This window comes from Seriola aureovittata, chromosome 23, assembly GCF_021018895.1.
Source record: "Seriola aureovittata isolate HTS-2021-v1 ecotype China chromosome 23, ASM2101889v1, whole genome shotgun sequence".
NCBI lineage: Eukaryota > Metazoa > Chordata > Actinopteri > Carangiformes > Carangidae > Seriola > Seriola aureovittata.
The window spans coordinates 447,609-470,885 of record NC_079386.1 but is presented as its reverse complement, the minus strand read 5'-3'; the positions used below and the strand labels follow the sequence as shown (position 1 = coordinate 470,885).

Below are 23,277 nucleotides of genomic sequence, written 5' to 3'. Positions count from 1 at the left end.
AAATCACCAAGGACCATCTACACTAAAAAGCAAGAGCAGCATTTTCAGACCTTGTGAGCGCCATCGTCTTTTTTCAATTGTTCCCACTGAGAAGAGAGTGAATGAAGACTCAGCCGCCTGGAGGAGAAACTGCTTTTAGATAAAATTCTCTGAACTCTTCAGAAAGACACCAGTGTCATCACTGCAGCTCCTCTTCAGACAGCCAATCAGATGGAGCGAGACTCGTTACCCTGGTAATGAAAATGGAGGAGAATCCTGTTTTGGAGGAGTTTTATGATGTCGGATAGAAACTGCATTAACAGAGACAGAAAAGTCGTGGGAGCAGATCGGCCAGACACTGAATGATGGTGGCGATATGTTGTCAAGATACTGTTGCCATAGAGAGAAAACGCAAGCACTGGGATGAGGCGCTCCTCAGTCCCCTGCCAGAATAAAACACCGTATAGACACATGCCCTTACTTTTTTATCTTAGTGGCACAGGTGTCAGTTACTGCTTCACCACAGGATTTGATTGCACCCAAATTCTCTGCACCACAGTCAGTTTTTGCATTGGACCAGTTCTGTTCCAGGTCCTCTGTAAGCGTTTGTTCTCATTGTTCAGAGAATCACTTGTTGGCTGATGAGCTGAATGAGTTTACAAGTTCGAGTCACTTCTTTCAGGTTGTAAAGAAACACTAACATGATTCCTCTTGTTTTGAGTTCCACTGTTCTGTGAAGAGTCAAAGTGAATTTGAGGCCAGCTTCACGAAGCCAAAGCAACAGATGTCTCACATCTGATCTGTCACAAGCAAACATCCCAAAATGGGTAAAACTGAAACTAGAAAAGACAACATTTTCTGAAGAAACGCGATGTGTGCTTCCTGTGAAAATGAGAAAATTGGCAGCTCAAACACTTGAAACATCTTAAGTGTCTTACCATGTTGAGTTTAAATTAAATTATTAATAATAATAATAATAATAATAATACATTTGATTTGGCAGCGCCTTTCACAGCACTCAAATTAAGTCACATTAAGTTGAAACTCTGTGGCAGTTGAAGAGAATTACTGAAAATGCTTTAATGGCAGGAAAAAGATGAAGTGTCAGTTATAGTGTAAGTGCTGATTGAAGTTTAAGCTCTAGCTGAAAGTGGTAGTTTGAAGTGTTGAAGTGTAAAAACTAAAAGTATCACTGGCGGTATCACAATGAGTTTGTGATATCAGCTGAAGTGTATGCACTTAAAGGCATTAAATTATAGCTTTTGAAAGGAGTTGAAGTGTAGGTTAAAGAATAAGCCGTTTAGTAAAGGAGTTGAAGTGTCAGTTAAAGAACAAACAGTGTTTGTTCTGCTCATGTAAAGCTCATCAGATCAAACCCTGCAGCTCTGGTTATAGAAATAAATGCTTTGAGTGTTCACCAGCTGTTCCTCATGTTTTCCAGATTGTGAACCTGATTGAAGAGACTGGACACTTCCACATCACAAACACTACTTTTGACTTCGACCTTTGCTCCTTGGACAGAAGTACAGTTAGGAAACTCCAGAGTTACCTGGAAACCTCGGGACTGTCCTGAGGCTCTGAGCAGCTGGCTGCTGGATCTCTGTCTCCACAAAGACTTTCCATTTTTCTTGAATAAACTCCCAACTTTGGATGCAATGCAAAAGCCCCACTGTGGCTGGGTCCAGTTGCTGTGTGTCCAGCCTGCTGCTGGACTGGGCTCTCTGGATGAAGAGGTCGTCCCACTGCAGACACCAGGGCCAGGTGTGGTGGGGACGAGCCCTGTCGATCAGGAGATCACCCGGAAAGCCTTGAAAACTTCACTTGATTTAAAAAATAAAAAATAAAAAATAAAAAAATTGTGGGGAGTGGCTACCGTGTTGCTCTTAATGAATGTGCATATTGTTACCATGTATGTTTCTTGATTTGTTGTTCATTGTGACAAATGCATGGTCAACATTGCCTTATAACATTGTAAGTCTTATTTATTGAATTTAATTTGCAGGTGTGTGTGTGTGTGTGTGTGTGTGTGTGTGTGTGTGTGTGTGTGTGTGTGTGTGTGTGTGTGTGTGTGTGTGTGTGTGTGTATTTGAAATGGCTAAAAAGGAGAACTCAGCAGAAGAGACTTTGTTAAAGCACTTCACAACAGGCGTATCTTTGATTCTGTGACATCACTACAACGTTCAGTATGTCACTAACTTGAATTAAAATCAAATATCAGACTGAATAAATTCAATATTCAAATAGGAACAAAAAACTGCCACAGCAGTCGTGAAGGTGACTCTTCATAAAAAACATTATACATTTGTGAAAATTGATTTTGTTTTAGCAAAAGCTCATTTTAAGTCAGCAATTTACATTATGCAAAAAAATGTTTTCAGCAATGGAGGGGAATAGTTCAGATAACAGCAATTAGTCCTGTATTTTCAAAGTAAAAGTAGAGCTTGGACTGGAAAAGGGCTTTAACCCGATCCGGTTGTGGCCCCATCTTTGGAGACAGAAATTGTGGTTGAGTTCTAAGAAGCTTGTTGGAGAACTACAGCGAAGAGTAAAGATGGGATCCACAAAGATCAAAACATTGGCTACAAGATTAAACTTTGGCTGTACACAAATGTAGCCGACCTCTGCACCTCCACACCACTGACCAATTTTTAAAAAAATCATCTGTTTCCAAACATTACAAAAATTGTTGGACACAGATTCTACATTTCCCTAATTTAAAAAGACGTGATGTACATCATTAGACGATCTGACCGGCACTTTGTTGAGTCATTCTTCTGTTTCTATTAAAGCCTCTACATGTAGAAAAGTGGTCGTACACCTCAGCCTCTTGGATCTGACCAACTGTGATTTTTCTACAAACAAAGAAACAGAACAGTGTCTTTAAATGCCCACCTGGCCAAATAATATATTGTGTTTCTATTACAGAATTTCTTTTCAACACGACTTGCATGTGGCAGTTTTTTATTCCCATACTTTGACACTGTATGGAGTAAGACAAGAGTGTCTGAGCACAAATCAATGAGGTGAAAGTTCTCCTGAGAATGAATTCTGTGCTGATCTGCTCATTGGCTGCAACCTAAACAAAGCTTTGTTGTGTTGGCTGGTTTTCTGCTGCAGGGCCAATGGAACATGCCAAAAGCATAGTTAATAGATTCACTTGGTTTAGGATACTACTAATGATTGTCTATAGAATATGATTTAAATGAAATCTTCTCTTTGCCATCAAGGGAAATGGATTTGTGGAACAGACCCAAGCCCTAAAGGAGGAGACGGAGAAGCGCCTCTCTCCATGATGTCAGACGAGTAAAGAAACAGCTCCTGCATCTCTCAGATGTGTGATGACATGTTTTGGGTAAATCCAATGGGGAAAAGAAAGAGCCAATGAAAAGTGATCATTTTGTCTGACAGGTACTGTTACGGGTGTAAGAAAAAGAAAAACATCTTTTTTTTTTTTTTTTTTATTTTGTGGAAGTTTTGAGTTAAGTCAAAGCTCAGCATTAGTTTTCCAAGGAGAAAGCCTTTGTTTGATTTGTAACAGAGGAAACCTCTGCCGTCTGATAAAGTGAAGTTCAGAACGGCCAACTGTGGTCGTCCTTTCCAAATGACCTTGAAGGGTTTTCTTTGCCCTGTGTTCTGTCTAATGGTTTCCTGTGTATTTTGAGGACATACAATAAATATTCTGTATGATGTACAGATGAGTTAAGCGATTTCTGGATGAGCTTTATTTTCTTTCAGTGGCTGCATGTGTTTTATCCCAGTCCACAAATTCAGTTTGTCAAATCCAAAAATAGAAGGATTCAAAAATGATTTTATTTGCTTTGCACAAGAGTTATTTGACTTGTGATGAATTGGCTTTGAATTTCAAGTTAAAGCACCTATATGTAGGAATTAAATGTATCAAACTATGTTGCCTCCTAATGGTAAAATGAAAAACTACAATGTGATAAATGGGCATAAAGCAAGTATACACTGCAGGCAATTTCTACTTTCTAATCATTTCTACTAATAATGTCCTCAAGATCATTTTAATAATCATATAAGAACTTTACACATAGTGGCTTTAACTTTTTTCATTTCCTGTATGAAGTTTTCTGTCCAATGACCAGGACAACAGCAGAATTGTATTCAGTCAGTTTATTATCCAGTGTCTCATAGTGAGGATGCTGTTCTCAGTATTCACTTATGATTTGGACTGAAAAGACAGATTTGAATGAATATTTTTCCGAGTGCAGCTTTTGGTTAAAAGTAGCAGCTCTTTCTCCCATGGACCTTTTCACACTGGTTTCATAGTTATGGTGCATTGCAAGCATCACCCAGATGCTTGCAATGTTGGAAAAACACAGTGCAACCAAATCACATTTGCCAGGTGCCTTCATTCTCAGTGGATGAACCACTGATAAAGAGTCACATGGTGAATGTTACATCTCGTACATTGCACCAATGGAAGAGTCACTGCAGGATCTGAAGAATGGATGCCAGCAGCAGCCTGGACATGTTTTCACTACAGAGGTTGTAAAACACATTTACAAACATTATGATACATAGAAATTTGAAGTATTTAACAACGTTTATTACAACTTAGGTTTAACTTTCATAGCTGTGGCCATTGGAAAACCTTTTACTTGCAAATTCCACTGAAAACACTGAGGTCATGTCCTCTATATTTGTCAGGAAATTGTCAACCTAGGGAGTTTGATTCAACAATTTAAAAACTATGGTGGCTGTTTTTACATCAATTTCAGGCTCAATATGTCTAAGTTTTTTTTTTAAAGATTTTTAAGGACAACAAAAATTAATAGTAAATTTTATTCTTGATGGTTTTTTAGGATTAGGGTTGTAGAACGCTTTAAAACAGTCGGGGGGGGGGGGTGCTTGGGAGGACTTGGACTGATAACCACAATATTCTGAAAGTTCTGGTTACAGCTGTGGTTTGGCGAGTACAGTGTAATTATAAGTAAGTTACAGTCAGGGCTACAAAAATAACACACACACACACACATATATATATATACACTTTTTTTTTAAATGCTTTTTCCGCTCAAAACTACCTTGTATGTTTCTAGTTGTTTTGAAAAAGAATAAATCTGTAAAATGACAAGAAACGTGGAAATATAAAAAGGAATAAATAAAATGACAACAAAATGGAAAAAAATGGGAAATATGAAGAGAAATAAGTAAAAGAATCAAAAAATAATTCACTTCTTATTTTGCTTTTATTAGTCTTTTATTCATTCTTCTTTATTATTTATTCCTGTTTATATTTCCACATTTATTTTCTTATTCTTTTACAGCGTTATTGTTTTCTGTGGCTCTCCTCTGACTCCAGATTTGTCATTCACATGAAGAATACAGATGGTAAACACAGGAACTTTAAAATGTACAAGTTAACGAGGACATTACTCACTCAAAACAAATCATTCCAATCGTGGGAGATTGTGAATATGGCATAGTGTCACAGTTATTATTGCTGAGACAAACATCCCTGCCCCAGCCTCTTTGTTCTTCTTCTCCACTTCAGTCACAACACAGTGTCTTTACAATGATACATTTACAGACACACTGAGCCCCAGCTGTCAAAACTAAATGAAACTCCAGTGCAGAAAAGACTTGGAGAGCGACTTCGTGTGAGTAATATTGAAGCTGTTGTCTGTATGACGGGTGCTGATGGCAGGCCTAATCAAAAACACATTGGGCTGTTGTACAGTGAGAATCATATGTATATATGGAATATTTAAAATAATGACTTCAAGCCTAAAAATGCAAATATAATATGTTACTGTCTTCCTTGCAGTGCTGATTATAACCTTTATAATCTAATCAAAGTATAAAAAGTTAATATGTCAATACAGGGGGAATTATTTGGATCAAATTGTTGCTATCCCTCCTCTGGTGCATGACACTAACTGTACTGTGCATGTTCTTTTTATGTCGGTCTAAGTGGGTGGTCTGACAGAAGAAAAGTTGGAAGTCATCCAGTTTCCCCATTTATTGTGGGCGAAGAAGAATCTCGCATGCTTTCATCAGCCTCCATGTCATGCATCTTACCGGGCCTGCACTGGAACAACCTGTTCCTGCTGACTGCAGGATAAATGTTAAAAATGTCTCTGTGGAGGAGGTGGTAGGTGTTCGCTGCTCTCATCTTATATTTGGCTGTTGTGCAGATCTCTGCTGTTCCACTCCATTTCACTAGTGTGGATCCTATGGACAAAAAGTCAGGGAAATGTTTTCACTTGTATTCACCAACAATCCTAATCTGTCAGTTTGCTATGAAATTATCTGAAAGAAATACATGAAACATAAAATACAATATATAATTATACGTATATATTATTTTAAAAAAAATCAACTGAAGCATAAAATACAATAATAGAATTATATTATAACCCCACACCCCATGTGATAATACCATATATGATGATATCTGCACTGTATCAAGATGTTACATTTTTAGCCAATGACCTACGCTCAAGATGTGGTGGAAGTATCTGTGTGAAAGATGAAGAAATGCTATGGACCTGTGGCCAGTCGCTGTGATATCTAACTTTTAGCCTTGGTTGGACTCATGGTAGAAACACTCCAGGATACAGCAGGGACAGCAGGTCAGCTGTCTCTGTTTTACCAACCTGTTTTCATCTGGGTGTTTTACACAGTGGATAAAGGTACAGCCTGTATTGTATACAGCACAAGATCGCTGATTCTCAATAAGAATCCAACACACTCCATAAACAAAAGACAAGGATTCTACAGAGCCTTTTCTATGGTGTAAATTGGCATTTGTCCCAGATACTGTAGGGTGTCTAAATAAAACACCTGTTTAATAAAGCCGGTTTAAAGCCTGTGGGGCAGCAGAGACTCTGTGACACTTTCCCCCCATCATTAATCCCAGGTTAAAGCTTTTCTATTTAGTCTCTGATTTATTTGAACCTTGTTTGCTCTGGACTGGTTATCTCACTGCAAAGTCACAGTTTTACCTCTTAAATCATCTGGTATTAAACTGATTCAAAGTCAAAGTCAGTTCAAGTTTTTGTATTGATTTTGGTCTCTCTACTGATGGATGAATCTCTGCAGATCACCACAAAGGGTTAACTGTCCACCTACCAGCAGCTTCAGGAAAGCAGCAAAGTTTCATTTGTAAATGATTTCACTGCCGTTCCAAATGGAGACACGAGAAGAGAAAGTGGCTGCTTAGACTCCTGGATTAATTTAAGCTATTTTCCTGTGAGAGAATGGAGCAGGTGGGGGTGGGGGGTGGGGGCGGGGGTGTCACAGAGGAAGAATGGAGCGCGAGGGATGGGGGTGGGGGGTGGTTCAGAGTCCAGGCCAGCCAGCAGGACATCCTGTTTGAGGCTCCAAATACCATTTCCTCCAATAAAAGGGGGGAGACCTTCGAAATAATCTCACACAGAAGAGACACAGAGACATTGATTGTCACCTTGGCACGAGGCCAAGGCTGGAGAGAAAGGCTCCCCTCCCACCAAGCCTCTGGACGGCAGTCAAAAAGCACCTCGAGGAAGTCATTAAAGCTCAAGGTTGATAAAAAGTCTCTCCTTCCTCCCTCATCTCACCTCACTGCACCGTCTGAAGACACGCTGCTCTCTTTGGTTTAGTTATTACACAGAAGCAGGTGTAACAGGATGGAGATCTTAATAAATATGGAAAATTACATTTACAGTACCTCCTGCTCTTAATTGTCTTGATGTATTGTTGACAAGTATTAGGTAATATCCTAAATGTCTTGCTCAACTTACCAACCAGCAACTTACCGATACTCTGGACTCAAGCCACTACTTTTTTTACATTTTCAGAAAAACAGACAGACTCCAGTTTTCTGTTACTGGGTGGTTACCTTAGCAACCTTGAAGTTTTTAGCAACCCCTTTGTAAACCTCTCCAGCCATGTCATGTAACCATGCAAGCATCCAAATACCAATGCTTAGCCATAGACTGTAAATAAAGACAGGCATAGCCTCTGTGATGTCAGCCACAGGTTTGTGAAACTCAGAGTGAGCTGCTCCACTGTCACCATCTTGGTGGGATCTGGCACCACCCCTAAATCCCAGCTAATCCAAATATGGACAAAGAGATGGGGCATGTGTGGAGCTGAGACTTTGATGCATGCTGGTTTAATAACTGTGGCAAGCATAGCTCCCGTTAGCATCGTTAGCACAGCTGCGTGTCTTCCCCAAAGCCTAACCCAAGGCTAATGCACTTGCTGGCAAATTAGCCGGTTAAGATAAGTTAACAGACCAGATACATGCTAATAAGTGCTAACACAAACCAACAACAGTCAGATTATCTGTCTGATATTTACATGAGGAATTCTCCAAAAGGCTTCAACACCACAAAGACAGAGAAGCCACGTTCACTGACCTGAAATAGCTGAGGCGACACCAACCAGCTAGCTGCTGGACACCGCATGGCTAACCAGCTGTAACGGCACCCACCTGTCACTCAAAGAGGACATGCCCTCAATTCTACGTAACTTTCAGCCTTAATGAAACGTGTCATGAACACGTGAGTTATATAAACAGGTGTCATGAAGGAGGAAATTAGCTCTAGAGACCAAAACTGTTTTTGTACCAGGCTGTAAACATGTTTATTTCTGCTGTAAAGTTGGACATTTTAACATGGGAGTCTATGAGGACTGACTCACTGTCGGAGCCAGACTCTAGTGGTCGTTAGAGGAACTGCATGTCTTGGTGCTTTAGTGTCGGCTTTATTTTGGTGGCAGTTTATGACATTCCTCAAAATAAAAAAAAGTGAAACCCAAATTGTAATAACCAGAAATTGTGTCAGACAGTGAACACACATGTACATTTTCTCTACAAGATTTATCCTAGTTCTGTTTCATTTTTGATAAATATCAAAGCTAGCCTCTATATTCTAATGAAATTTAGATTCCTTTCATTTCATTTTTTACTTTGTAAACCGCTTTGAACCTTAGAAGTCGGCACAGCCTCGACCTTTGGGGCCGGAATTCAAAGCCAACCGGGCTCTTAACATGTTAACAAAAATAAACATATGTACAGCCTGGTACAAAAAACTGTTTTTGTCTCTAGAGCTAATTTCCTCCTTCAGGACAACTGTTTATACAACTCACCTGTTTACATTTGATTAAGGCTTAAAGTTATGGAGGATTGAGGGCGTGGCCTCTTTGAGTGACAGGTGGGTGAGTGTATACTTTACTTACAGTCTGTGGTATTTATACTATGGGCCCATCATCTTCTCCTGTAATACGAAAATAGAATTGCGTCTATGAGCGACAAAGTCATACTCTGTTATCCATGTTGGTCTTCTTTCATTGACAAACCAAGTTTTTTCTGTTTCTCTTATTTTAGGGACAAACCCCTAAAATAAGAGAAACAGAAAACTACAGATTTCCCACTGTTTTCTTTTCACTGTGAATCATCATAAACACTTCTTGTTCACTTGGAGGGAAAAAATGACATTTCTTTATGTCTAATGTTTAATTCAGGTATGTTTAGTGAGGGGAGCTGAATAATACTTACTTTATCAATACATATAAATAAGGTGTGAAATTCGGACGATCCAGATCATCTAAATCAACTCCTTTGCAGTGTTTATTCATATTTACCTTCGCAGCTCGATGCTGTCTCCTCCAGGGGGAAGCTGACAACAAAATGAAGACCACCAAAGCATGAGCGGCCTCTGTTTGCAAAGGGATTTCAGCCCCCTGACCACTCAGCCATTGTCATCAAATTTGCACAGAGCTGCAATAATTCAAAGACACTTATCATATGCTTTTAGCTTGCTTGTGTCCCCCGTTTCCCCCTGTGGCCAATTGTGTTGACCTTCCTGTCAGCTCCCCTGTGGAATTCTGGGTGGCGAGCAGCTCTGCCTCCTCCCTCTAACCCCCCACTCACAGAATGCATACAAATGAGCCTTTCCAAAATCAGATCAAGTTATGTAAAGAACAAAAGCAAGCAGACTTCAAAGGGGACGGACGACCAAGGATGCAGCATGCAGAGGCTTCAGCAGCTCTCTCAGCCGGCCCAGTCCTCAGACACTGTGGTGGATTTGATTATTGTTTTTAACTCCTCTCCTCCCCCTGGCTCCCCGAGACCCCCTGCACCACCAAAATGGGTCCAGCCTTTTGGAGCGAATCCCAATCCCAAACCTGGTCTTTGATTTTGGGGGGCTTGGCACTGCTCCTTCTCCCCCTGCTTTGTTCCTCTTGATGGATCTAGGCAGGCTGGCGAACCATGACCCTAGCCAGCCCACCCCGTCTGTGTGAGTACACACACACACACACACACACATATACACACACACACATTCATACACACACACACATACAGACAATGCCAAGCTGCCACAGAACGCAACAGGAAAGGAGGGGAAAATGGAGTAAGAAAAAAACTCACAAATGTGCTGTAAGCGTCTGTGAATCAAAGTCTCATCCCTGACAGAGATTGCAGGCGCGGTGAGTGTCGTTGCGGCTTTCATTGTGTCTGTTCTGATAAGTTAGCCATGTGTGATGGGCGAGGAGGAGAGTCTGGACTGCCGCCTATTCAGCAGCTCTGAACCACCTGCCACCAGATGGACCAAAGTGTGAACTTGAACAAGGAAGAGGGAAAAAAACACTTCAATTCCCAGCCCTCCCTGTGGCCGCCTCATTTTCTCTCTAACTGCGTTATCAAACCTGCCGTTCTATTTGCTTTGTGGTGCGCTCAGTGCTGAGTTGACAAGTGTTTACAGTTGCTCGCTGCAGAATATTTCATGCTGGGAACTTTTTGTTTGCTGAGGGCAAAAACAAAGCAGCTGCTCAACAGGAAATCACTGAGATATCTGGCAATCACTCTCAGTCTCTAGCATTTATTTAGTGCTTAATTGCTGCTCTCATACTGATGCATACTTCACTTCTACATTCATAAAACTCTGTACAACATAGCTCACTGATATTCATTCAGATTTTTCATGACTTGGGACCTTTTTCTGTAATTTTGGTCATTATTTCTATCAGCACTGCTCACCATGGTAACATCGCTGTAGAGAAGTTCAATCAGGCAACAAACACAAGCAGTCAGACAAACAGACAGAAACAAGTCAACATTCTAGCCAAATTATCTAAACCAGTGGTTCCCAATCTCTTCCAGGTCATGACCCACTTGAAAATCTCACAAATGTCGGCAGCCCACATCCGACCCCGTAACAATATGGAGGACAAATAATACCTTCTCATATAACTTTTGATCTGAATGATAACGATGGCACATTCAGGACTGAACTGAAGCAGGAGAAGATCAGTTTTTCCTCTTTTCTCTGACGGAGGACAGATCACTTGTTGATTCACCATGTGTCTCTGACTGTCTCTCCTTGTTGCTAACAGCTAGTCCGTTTAGATTCTCCAGTCTTTACCATGGATGTCATCTTTTAACACACAATCAGACCGAGATAGTAAACAAGTACACACTGTGGTCCGGCACCGACAACACAAAAGTTCATTGGCTGATCACAGTGATAGGACTTAAAATGAAAAAAAAAAGCAATGAAAGTAGTTTTTAAAAACATTATTCATAATTTTATTTTATTTTATTTATAATTACATCTTTTCACCAAAATTGTGCTGTTTTGCAAATGATTTGTTGACCTCCTTGCAACACCTTCACAGCCCACAGGTTGGGAACCACTGATCTAAACCACCTTCAAGCCTAGAGGTGGTTCTGTAAACTATGGTTAATGTAAACAACAGACTGAGCCCTTGTTTCCTCTTCCAAATAGTTTTAACTGTTGGTTCGCAACAACCTCTCTGAGTGTCACGTTTAAAAATATTTTATATAGACCCGAACAATGAAGATTTATTATTAACTGATTTGTTTAAGAATTTAATTATTAAGAGATGAAGTGAAAGGTGCGAACAATCGTAAAAAAAAACGTAAATAATAAAAATAAACTATAAATAATATTTGGGGACTTACAAGAGACAGATTAAAATCATACGAAACCAGGGGTATGGCCCTTTAAGGTCAAGGTCTGAGTTACATCTAACAACATACAGTACATCTTGCTCTTCCTACCAATGATGTAACTGACTGTAACCATTAATACAGTGTGTACTTTATTAGTAAACCCGTACTGTATGTGTAGACGTCAGACCTGCCACAAGACAAGTGATTTCAGAGAGAGAGGAAGAGAGCAGTGGTCTTCCTCACAGTAAATTCCTCATCTAACCTGTGATGAAATATTATTATGAGCTCTGTAAGACCAAATAAATACTAAATCCATGCAGTGGGGCCATATGTGCTAATGGCTTCCAGAGAGCACCGGAGACCCTGTCCAGCCTGAAGGTAGGTAGGTGAACGCTGCAGCTTCACTTCCTGCACTTTAATTAGAACCAAATGACCCCCCCCCCCCCCGGTCTACTCTTAATTGACTTAATGGTTGACTGGTGCCCTGCCTGGCTAGAGCTGGAGGGAAAGCCTCATTAGCACTTTGCTTTTCACCAGGCCTACAAAACAAATCATCAATAGCTAAGCAGACAAATGCTTGTTAAAGACTCTAAAGGTTAATTATGGATCAGCCAACCATATTTTGAAGTTCATTACCCCCATTTTGACTTGTGAAGAGGCTTTTGAACCGCGTTTGTCCTGATGCAGAGGCTTGATACTTTGTCCACATCGGTCTGGATGCATTGGTGTATGACTCCAAATGCAACCAAAATAAGCAAAAAAGGAAAAGAAATTATAACTAAACTTTATTAAAATACAGTGCATGATTTGTTAAGTGCCCACCAAATCTTCCTCCCAGCCTTTTGTTGATCCTAGGAGTTTTTTTTCCCATAGAAACTCAACTGTGAACTGTGCTGGATTTCAAATCCTCACATCTGGATGGAACACGAAGATGTTTAACTGTGGTTAATATCGTTATTCCCTTCTTTTCTGTCACCTGTCTTCTCTCCATCTTTGAATAAAACAAAACTGCCCAAAGTAAGGGGAGACAGGGGGTGGTTGTAACATTGGTCAGTTGTAACACTTCTCATTTCTCCAATCAGGAACAAGTTAGGAACCACCTGATTCACTCTATACCTGCTCAGTTTGGTCCTTATTCCACATGTGAGGAAGTAGCTTGCTGTGGCAGACAGTCTATTTTAGAAGGAAAAAACTCATTTTGAGTTTTTTTTTGTTTTGTTTTTAAACAACAATTATGCTAAGTGTTGAATAAAAAGCTTCAATATCAAGTTTTAGTCATAATCCTTTTGTCATAATGTCACATTTCACCCCAGGATATACTACATTAACCTGGACATTTCACTTCTTGTGCTTGAGACTAAACCACAGACATGTTCTGTTTGTCTTGCAGAGATAACACCTACACCATTGAACAGTAGAGACATGGAACTAGGGTGTTTCACACTTTGAACACATTGGCTTAAAAGATACAGACAGAAATGTTAAAAATGTTACAACCATCCCCGGTCTCCCCCACACACCTGGAATCAAGACATTGTTAGCATAGCTTGGCATAAACACTGGAAGGCGGGGGATGAGCTAGCCTGGCTTTGTCCAAAGTTCAAAAATACATCTACCAACATCTCTAAAGCTCACTGGTTGGTGAGTCTACAACCATGCTACCATTTGTGTGAGGCTGTAGCTAAATTCTTGTGTCTTCAACTGAGCATGCGCAGAATGAGTCAGAACTCATCACAGCATGTTTCTGATTGGAGGAATAAGATTTGTTGCAACCATCCCCAGTCTCCTTTATAATATGTACCATTCCGTGTGTTAACATGCTAATATTTGCTAATTAGCACTAACCGCAAGGTACAGCTAGGCTGATGGGACATTAGCTCTGCAGGTATTTGGTAATAAACTAAAGTATCTAAAACGTTGACATGATTTTATGGCAATCCAACCAGTAGTTGTTGAGATAGGTCACTCTCAACTAACTAGCTGCTTGCATGGCTAAATATATATATATCAATATATGGTTTTACCAGGAAATTAGATGATGAGACTGTTGAACAACAGTCAGGTACAGCAACACTATCAGAGAGCAAAGCCAAAACCTGTGCTCACTGACCATTTATGGCAACCCATAATTACACCTGGTGACGCACTTCACAGAATACTGGGTGGATGGATATACTGTTGTACATCAAGAAATAGTTCCAGTATATAACTCCATCTATACACACACACACTCAGCTTTACACTTACTTTCCTGAAGAGATTAAAGAGTATTTTTCACTTTTACATTTATTTTCATGAAGAGATTAAAGAGTATGTTTCAAAATGATTGACTATCCCTTTAAATAGCATATTCAATATTCAATATTGTTAGACTCAGTGCATGCTGGAATAGTCTCCAGCCCCATGTGAACCAGTATGACTTCTGGTGCTCTTGCCTATGTATCAGTTTACTAATTGTTCCTCTCATTATTTCCTCATAAATGAGGCAAAATGAGGAGTGCACCCAGGTAGTGTTTGGTCTCATTTGTCCAGTTAAGGACCTAAGCCTCTCCTGCATGTTTGATTGGTTTGGACAAGCCAGCAAAACCAGCTCTGGTGCTGCGTGCGAGCCAAGTCTATGTCACACTGAAAAGTTTTCTTAATTATTTTTAAATGTCACATCTGATTTCACTCACACAAAGGGCGAAAAGAAAACATTTCTTAATCACTCCTTAATTAGCAAGGAATTTGTGATTTTCTTTCATTTTTGAACCGTTTTTGAAGATTTAATTAAATGCTCACAGTCAGCCAGTGTCTGTTCCAGATTTAAATAAATGATAATAATAAGGACAACCAGAGTGTTAAAGGAATAATTCAACATTATAGAAAAGCTGCATATTTGCTTTCTTTCTGAGAGTGTGATGAGAAAACTGATACTAATCATATGTGTGTCTGTTAGTTTGTGTGTGTGCGTGTGTGCGCGTGTGTGTGTGTATATGTATGCGTGTGTGTGTGTGTGTGTGTGTGTGTGTGTGTGAAAAAAAGTTACATGTTGTCAAGGTTATTAGGCAACAGGAGTTGTGATTTGCGACGCAACAGTAAGGGCTGGAAAAATCCTCTGTAGACCAGAGAGCCTAATTTCGGTTCGGCCTTCATGTTCTTTAACGGCTATGAGGGCCACACACTCGAGGACCGCATTCTCCGAAAGATGCGGCCCCTGAATAGGGACACAGCTATAATGTGGTTAGCCTAGCTTAGCATAAAGAATGGAAGCCTACCAACACCTCTAAAGCTCAACGATTACAACAATGTTTTGATTCAGATAAGGGTTGAACCAATGTGTTATGAAGACATTTAGCTTACTGAACATATTAGGAAATATTACAAGAATTGTAATTACAAGAATGTATGGTTAATGAAGTTCTACAAATTAAAAAATAAGAATTAAAAATCAGTCAAAATCAGTTGTCTCTTGTTGCCAATAAGGACTGGGAAGTTAATTTTTCTAAAAGGTTCCAATAGGCTCTAATAGAGTTTTTCATGAGTGGGCCCCTGATTTATTTATCTCATGCAGGCACGGGAGGACACACATGATGTCATACAAACTGAACTACAGGTGGAAGTTATACACAAAGGTAGGGAAGAAAAAGACTACAAGCTAGAAAACATGGATGTAAACAATGCTGGATTTAAAGGAGCTATTTGTAAGTTTTGCTGGGGGTCAGCCCTATGTTCCCACATTTCTTAGTACTTTTTTTTCACAGAAATTTTTGAAAATTAGGGTTAGGGTTAGGGCTGTGGGAACATAGGGCTGTGGGAACATAGGGCTGTGGGAACATATACACGCTCCCGTTTTGCTGTTGCAACACAACTTTCGTAGCATTAACAGCTGTTTACCTTCTAGTCTATAAGAAACATTGATAGTTCAGGATCAAACTTCATTCCTTCACTACCAACAGTTATCTCCAGAGGTGAAAAAGCAACCCTTTTCTATCACTTGTTGTTTCAAACACTTTGATAGCAACTCACTGTAGCATCCAGACTGCCCTGAAGAAGCAGCTTCTCACAGGACGTAATATAACCTCTGGCCTCTAAACACAATGATGGCTGAAGCTCTTGGCAAGACTGGTAAGTAAACAGCTGTTAATGCTAACGTTGGCTACGTAGTGATAGCAAAACCTACAAGTAGCGCCTTTAAAATTGTCTTATCAAATTTATGTGGAAGGAAATGCACTTAACATGTTTGTTGGACTTCAAGGACACACACTGTGCATTTTAGTGAGTAACACTAATGTAAACATAACTTTTGTTTATTTACATGAAAACTCCACGAGGCCACTTTGATGCAGCTTTAAAGTGCTTTAAATAATGACTGTCTATTTAAAAGAAAACTACAGTTTTGGCTAACACTTCTATTGGTTATGCTAACATTGTTGTTACTGAAATCTCAGAGCGTGGTCACATCACTTAAGATACAGCCAACAAGGGCAGGAATCTCCAAACAGGCTTTTAACAACTCTTTCACAATGGTGACTTGAGCACTTAAATTTGGAGCTTAATGGGCTTCTTCAGCAGAGAGAGTTTGCTCTGTTGCCATGGAAATGTTAGCATAACCAATAGAAGCATTAGCCAAAACTGTAGTTCATTCTTGATCATGTGGTACGACCGAAAACTTCAGAAGAACTACTAAATGGTGAGATAAATCTTCAAAAGTTGTACAAAATTTTATTAAAATATGTAATTTAATCAAAATGTAATTAATTAATGCGATGGCATTGGTCAATTAATGTTAGCCTATATGGGGTGTGCTATATGTCCAATAAAGACCATTCCCACCAAAAAAAGAAATGAAAGAAAAGTAGGGCTAACAACTTCACTGACTACTGACAATATCAATGATCAAGTCCTATAAATTACAATCTTTACATATGAGGCAAAGTTGCTTAATGCAGCTTATAAGTTAAAATAGTAAAAATCTATAAGTTGGCTCAGTGTCCATTTAAATCCCAATCAGTTATACAGGTTTTGTCAACCTGATGTAAGACTTATTATTGAGAATGTAATAAATGTAAATTTTGGATGTTGACTAGTATAGTTTCTGTGAACACATCATTTGTCTTACAGCTTTTGTTACTGGTGCCATACATAACATTCACTCTCAGGAGAACTTCCAAAATGAGTCTGATGCTTGATAAATACGGGCCCTGACTTCTGTGTATGTTGGCTCTGTGTATCCCAGCTGACACTTCATACTGGATACAGGAGGCCTGTGGTGGTGTCATGACGCCATCTAGTGATAGCTTGATGTTCAGGTTAAAAGAGGTAATTGATTCCAAGATTTTAGTCACAAACTACTCCTGTCTGGATTCATGGATTCTCATGATTTACATTGCATTTTAATGTCATTTTGTTCATGAAAACTTTGTACAATTGTTTTTTAAAAAATGTTTTTCTAAGCACTATCAAATGGAACTTCCTTGTAAAATCTTGCCCAAATATTGAGATTGTCTTTCAAAAATGGACTGAAGGTATTTACTGAATTATTCTACGTCATGTTTTAATAGCTATAAGGACAGAAACTGAAGTCATACTGGCTCTACTGAATTTAGAAATTAACCTTCATACCAGATCTTTACTCTTCAACCTGGACTACAACCAAACAGCCTTCATGCAATTCAGCAAATAAGCCATCCATACACCACAATATGTAAAATGTTCTGACTGTGCCAGTCCAGTCTTTATTCAGAATCCAAAAATGACAAATATTCCATGTTTTTCAGTCCAGTGGTAAACTGATGTTCAACATGCTTTGCAATTCATGCAACTGCACAAGACTGAAACTGATGGTTTGAACGCTTAAGATGGGTCTATGTACGCCATGACACTTTCCATGTACAAGCTGTGGTAGATCTTTGCTTTTGTTGATTTTTTGAAACTGTAAAGGATAAGAATACTAAAGCCAAACATTTTCACCAACCACACTGGGGTAGCCAACTGAATACCTGCAGAGTAGAAAGTGATAACATAAACACGCTCATGAACAAGTAAGAACTGAAAGAGCAAACTGCAAATGCCCAATAAGAGCTTTATTAAAACACCACTTTAAAACATGGGAACGCCACAAAAGGAAGTTGACACAAAAACTGCAGCACCAGAAAGAAAAAGAAAAAGAAAAAAAAAAAAGCCAAAACACAAAAAAATGAGCTTCTCTGAAGCCACTTTTAAAAAAATACCCCAGGTGAGTAAATGCAAGCTCAACCATACAAATAACTCCTAAAAGGTGTTCTAATCTAAGACATTTAACCACTTGATGCAGACTTCGTCCTGAGATGGCACGACTTCCAGAGCACTTCAGGTTATACGGTCTTCTGCTGGCCCTTCTTTCCAATCAGAGACTTGTGGATGTGAGGTATCACGCCTGGGAAACAAAAAACAATGGATGAGCCATTAGCAATGAGAAGTTGATACAATAAGTCATTTATAATTAAAGATCAAAGCATAGTAAATATGTTCACAACTGTTTCCCTACCTCCACCAGCAATAGTGGCCTTGATGAGTGAATCCAGCTCTTCGTCTCCTCTAATGGCCAGCTGCAAGTGGCGAGGGGTGATACGCTTCACTTTAAGGTCCTTTGATGCATTTCCTGCTAACTCTAGAACCTGAAAGAGAGCCAGGCTTTAGATGACAGCATGTAACAGCAACTCTCCAGAGCTGGTTTAGATCATTTCTTTTGAGTTGGTGGAAGATAACGGGGGCAATGTCACCTCGGCAGTGAGGTATTCAAGAATAGCCGCGCTGTACACCGCTGCAGTGGCTCCCACTCTGCCGTGGCTGGTGGTTCTGGACTTAAGGTGTCTGTGGATACGACCCACCGGGAACTGCGGCGATAAGAAAGAAAAAGAAAGAAAGCGGGCTTCAACGCATGGAAACAAAGGGTTCACTGGCCTGTCGGTGAGAGACGGCCACCAGCTGAGTAACCTCTGCGGCGGCTGGATGTTAGCTTGTGTGTTAGCACCGCCGAGGCAATGAATGAGTGTCAATGGACAAACCTGCAGTCCTGCTCTCTGCGAGCGCGAAATAGCCTTCGTCTTGGTCTTCCCGGAATCTTTACCTGCTTTACCACCAGCCTGGAAAACACCGACACTGTTGATGAGCTCACAATCGTCACATCATGTATTATTAAGGAATAACATTGACTAAAGTGGTCAGTTTTACCGCGCCTTTCTCTAGCCATTCTGTCGTTTGGTCAATGCAACCAATAACGATATGTTAGCTAGCATGCTAAGCTAGTACAACAGCTAATGTTAGCGGCTAACAGTTAGCTATTCACTGAAAAGCTCCGGCGGCTATTTACGACTAACTGCCAACAAACCACTAGGACACACACACCCCTGTGATATGTCGCTGAGGCGACATGAAATACGTACCATGTTTAAAATCCACTAATAACGTCTACCGCTGCAGCACAAAACCAAATGCCTTGGTACGGATTGCTAGTTTGAACTACAACACCCGCCTACAATTGTCCTATATATATAGGCAATCTTTATCCGGGGAACTGAAGGGAGACCACTAGCCAACCATATTTCGCTATGTGTTTCCTTCCGTGGCGCTCAGCCAATGAACGAGAAAACACCTCACTATGCAGGAAAAGCGTTAAATTTCCGTACAAAGTGTTCATGGGTAATGTAGTTGTTATTCCTACTGTCTTTTTTTTTTTTTTACCATAATAGAAGGTATTAATTCTATTTTTTTTTTAAATGCTTTATTATTCAAAACATTTTTCATTTCATCTTATTAAAACAATTAAACATTGAAAAGGGAGGAAACAATCATAACTTCTGATAGAAGAAACATATGAAGAAAAATATGAACAATAGATAGCCTAACAATAAAATAAACACAATAAAAGGAAATAAATGCAATATATAAATAAAGATGATGAAATAACAATAATAAACAAAAGTATTTCAAAAGGACAAAATCAAACTTTATACAAAGGGGTTCCAAGAAAGAAAACATAGATATTAAAGAACATTTTTTAAGGCTTTACAAGTTTCTACTGTTTTTATTGCTTTACTGTTCTTTAGTCCATGCATTGAATCAATATAGTGTCCTGAAATTAAATTAATTCTGAAAATAGTATCAAGCCATATAGATATATATTAAAAACTTGGCTTTTCATACAAAACACCTTATATCAAGTAGCTATAAGGTGTTTAAAACCAATACGGCATTAATTGTAATATTTAAAGTTACATTTAAAACGTATTTTGTCGAGCATCCTTTCCTGGAAGAAGACACTGTCCATTTGTTATCATTTTTCTTGAAACTCACTGCATTTTTTGGTGTCATTGGTGTCATAAATATCCCACAGAACATTAAACAATTTCATACTATTTTCTGTTCAGTAGTTAGCTTTAGTCAAATGTGGTAAAATGTCAAAGAAAACACTCAACATGTTGTAAACTCCCCATCATTTCCTTTTCTTACTTTCTGGTAGGATAGGTAGAATTTTTAATACATTTTAGACTAATATTATATTATATTATTAGATAGATAGATAGATAGATAGATAGATAGATAGATAGATAGATAGATAGATAGATAGATAGATACTTTATTTATCCCCTAAGGGAAATTCATGTGTCCATTTAGCTTATTGTTGATAATAATAATAATAATATCAGTGAATAATAAAACAATAATAATTAGATTAGTCCACTTCCTTTGACTTAGTTGCTGTATAGCCTGATGGCAGTGGGAACAAAGGATCTCCTGAACCTCTCTGTTCTGCAGCGCAGTGAGATGAGACGTTTGCTGCATTTGTAGCTGCTTCTCTGTCCTGCCAGAATGTTGTGGACAGGGTGGTTGGTATTGTCCAAGATGGCCTCCATCTTACATTGCATGTGTCTCTCCACAACAGTCTTGAGTGAGTCCAGACTACTGCCAAGCACAGACCCAGCCTTTTTGACCAGCTTGTCTCTCTGCCCCAGCAGACTGCAGCATAAAAAGGTACAATGGCAACCACTGACTGATAAAACATGTGCAGCATGTCACTGCAGACGTCAAAGGACCTAAGCCTCCTGACTAAAAAGAGCCGGCTCTGCCCCTTCTAGTAGATGGCATCCATGTTCAGGGACAAGTCCAGTTTACTGTCCAGGTGCACACCTAGGTATTTATAAGTGTGCACCACCTCAATGTCCTTCCCTCGAATGTTGACCAGCTGAAGGGTGGGCTTAGACCTCCGGAAGTCCATGACCATCCCCTAGGTCTTGGAGGTGTTCAGAAGGAGGCAGTTCTTGTCGTTCCATTCACTGAAGGCCATCGTCGGATCCTTGTACTCCTCTTCCTGCCCATTCCTGATACGCGCCACAATAGCTGTGTAATCCGAGTATTTCTGGATGTGGCAGGACTCACAGTTGTAATTAAAGTCGTCCGTATACAGAGTGAACAGGAACGGAGCCAGAACAGTCCCCTGTGGAGCCCCAGTGCTGCTCATCACTGTCCCTGAGACACAGTTACCCAACCTGACGTACTGTGGTCGTCTTGTCAGGTAATCCACAATCCAGGACGTGAAGCAGGAATCAACCCCCATCCCTTCCAGCTTGCCTTTAAGAATGGGTATTTGGATGGTGTTAAATGCAATTGAAAAATCAAAGAACATAATCCTTATGTAACTACCTGGCTAATCCTAGTAAGAAAGGGCCTGGTGAAGCATGTAAATCATCCACTCCAATATGTTCCTTGTAGGTGAAACTGTAGGGGTTCCAGTGGATGTTCAACCTGTGGCCTCAGAAGGTCGAGAAGCAGCCACACCAGGGTCTTTGTGACGTGTGATGTGAGGGCCATTGGTCTGTAGTCATTTATCCATCCTACTTTAGGTACCACAGGATGTTTTCCACAGGACTGGGATCCTCCCTGTTTGTAGACTTAAATTGAAGATACTCTGGAGAGGCTCAGCCAGCTAGGCTACACAGTCCTTTAACAGCCTTGGACACACACCATCCAGGCCCGTTGCTTTTCCAGGACGCAGCCTCATGAGCTCCGCCATCCCCTCCTCTGTTGTAAAGACTTCATTCCAGTGTGGAGTGAACTGCAGCTGCAGTGTCAGGTTGTGAAGGAGATGCCGTAGGAGAAGCTGCAGCTGAAGCAGTGGGAGAGAGAACAGTTGAGGCTGTGTCAAACCTGTTGTACAACAGGTTGAACTAATTGGCCTTGTCCACATCACCTGATGTTGCCTGGCTGTTCTTCTCTTTATAGCCTGTGATGGTCCCCATCCCCTTCCACATCTCCTTGTTGTTGTGCTGCAGCTTCCTCTCTACTTTCTTTTTGTAGTCCTCCTTCGCCTGCTTTAATCTCCTCTTCAGCTCAAGTTGTACACACCTGAGTTTCTCCCTGTCTCCATCCCTGAAGGCCTCCTTTTTCTGGTCGAGGAGGGTCTTGATGTTACTGGTGATCCAGGGTTTGTTGTTTGGGAAGCAGTGTACAGTCATTGCCAGTATTACAGTGTCCATACAGATGTTAATGTAGTCTGTGGTACATTCAACCATTCTATCAAGGTTGTAATATTATATTATACAATATTATATTATATTATATTATATCATATTATAGAGTCGTGATCTATCTCTATCCATTCTCTTACCTGATTGGCCCACATTGGATAAGAAGGATAATTATTTCCCAGTACATTAACACTTTTACTGATGTTAACAGTGTGGTTTCACAGTATGTTTATTGTAGTGTTGTTCCTCCTGTGGCCACGTGAGGGCGATGTATGGTCATGATTACCTCAGCCAAGGAGGTTATGTTTTCACCAAAGACTGATCTTGTTCGTCAGCAAGATTATGCCAAAAATAGAAGAACCTTTTAAATTTAAGTGCTTGTCCATGAAGCTGTGATTCCAGGAATTTTTTCATCACTTTCCCAAACATTGTGAAATAGGGTATTTTTCGACATTTTCATCACTTTCTCCGAAAATTATGTTTGAAACTTAAACGTAAAAAATCAGACATATTAATGGTGTTGAGATCTATGACTTTGTACAATTTGGTATAGATCTCACAGATGTGTATTGTGGAGATATGTGCTCTATACGTGTGCCATTCTAATTCTGCATGCAAATGTTGTTTTAAATAACAACCATCAACTCTACCCATTCCATAATAATCAAGATCGTAACCTCATGATGTATATCGAAACAATCAAAAGACATAGTTCCTATTCAGATCTGCAGCCTGGACTAAGCTCTTCTGGGCCTTTAAGCAGAATTTATCTGGGTGCTCCCTGGAGACTGTCATGCCCAAAACAGCTGCTTAATTTGCTTAATATCTGTCTTTTTAATTTCTTAAGTCCCCCAGCCGTATGGAGGTGCAATACAAAATCAC

At 39.8% G+C, this 23,277-nt stretch overlaps 2 protein-coding genes and 1 long non-coding RNA gene across 5 annotated transcripts in view; 1 reads left to right on the top strand and 2 right to left on the bottom strand.

Moving 5' to 3' along the window:
• Positions 1 to 3,686, top strand: part of mllt3 (MLLT3 super elongation complex subunit) — a 58,395-nt gene extending 54,709 nt beyond the window's left edge. For 2 of the 3 annotated variants that reach the window (XM_056369689.1, XM_056369688.1), the window contains one exon: positions 1,421 to 3,686. In XM_056369689.1, coding sequence (XP_056225664.1) covers positions 1,421 to 1,552 — 132 coding nt within the window. In that variant the 3' untranslated portion in view covers positions 1,553 to 3,686. The remainder of the gene's footprint in view (positions 1 to 1,420) is intronic. The other variant, XM_056369690.1, reaches the window with a different exon arrangement.
• LOC130164749 (uncharacterized) lies at positions 1,970 to 10,526 on the bottom strand. Its single transcript, XR_008826653.1, has 2 exons — positions 10,364 to 10,526; positions 1,970 to 6,177 (listed from the first exon to the last, which is right to left on the bottom strand). It is a non-coding gene; the product is annotated as an uncharacterized LOC130164749 (long non-coding RNA).
• A 7,069-nt stretch (positions 10,527 to 17,595) lies between these two features.
• Positions 17,596 to 19,465, bottom strand: LOC130164980 (histone H2A.Z). Its single transcript, XM_056370003.1, has 5 exons — positions 19,315 to 19,465; positions 18,937 to 19,014; positions 18,652 to 18,765; positions 18,417 to 18,546; positions 17,596 to 18,305 (listed from the first exon to the last, which is right to left on the bottom strand). Exons 1-5 carry the CDS (start codon positions 19,315 to 19,317, stop codon positions 18,244 to 18,246), a joined length of 387 nt encoding a protein of 128 aa, XP_056225978.1. The 5' UTR covers positions 19,318 to 19,465; the 3' UTR covers positions 17,596 to 18,243.
• Between the last annotated feature and the right edge of the window lie 3,812 nt (positions 19,466 to 23,277).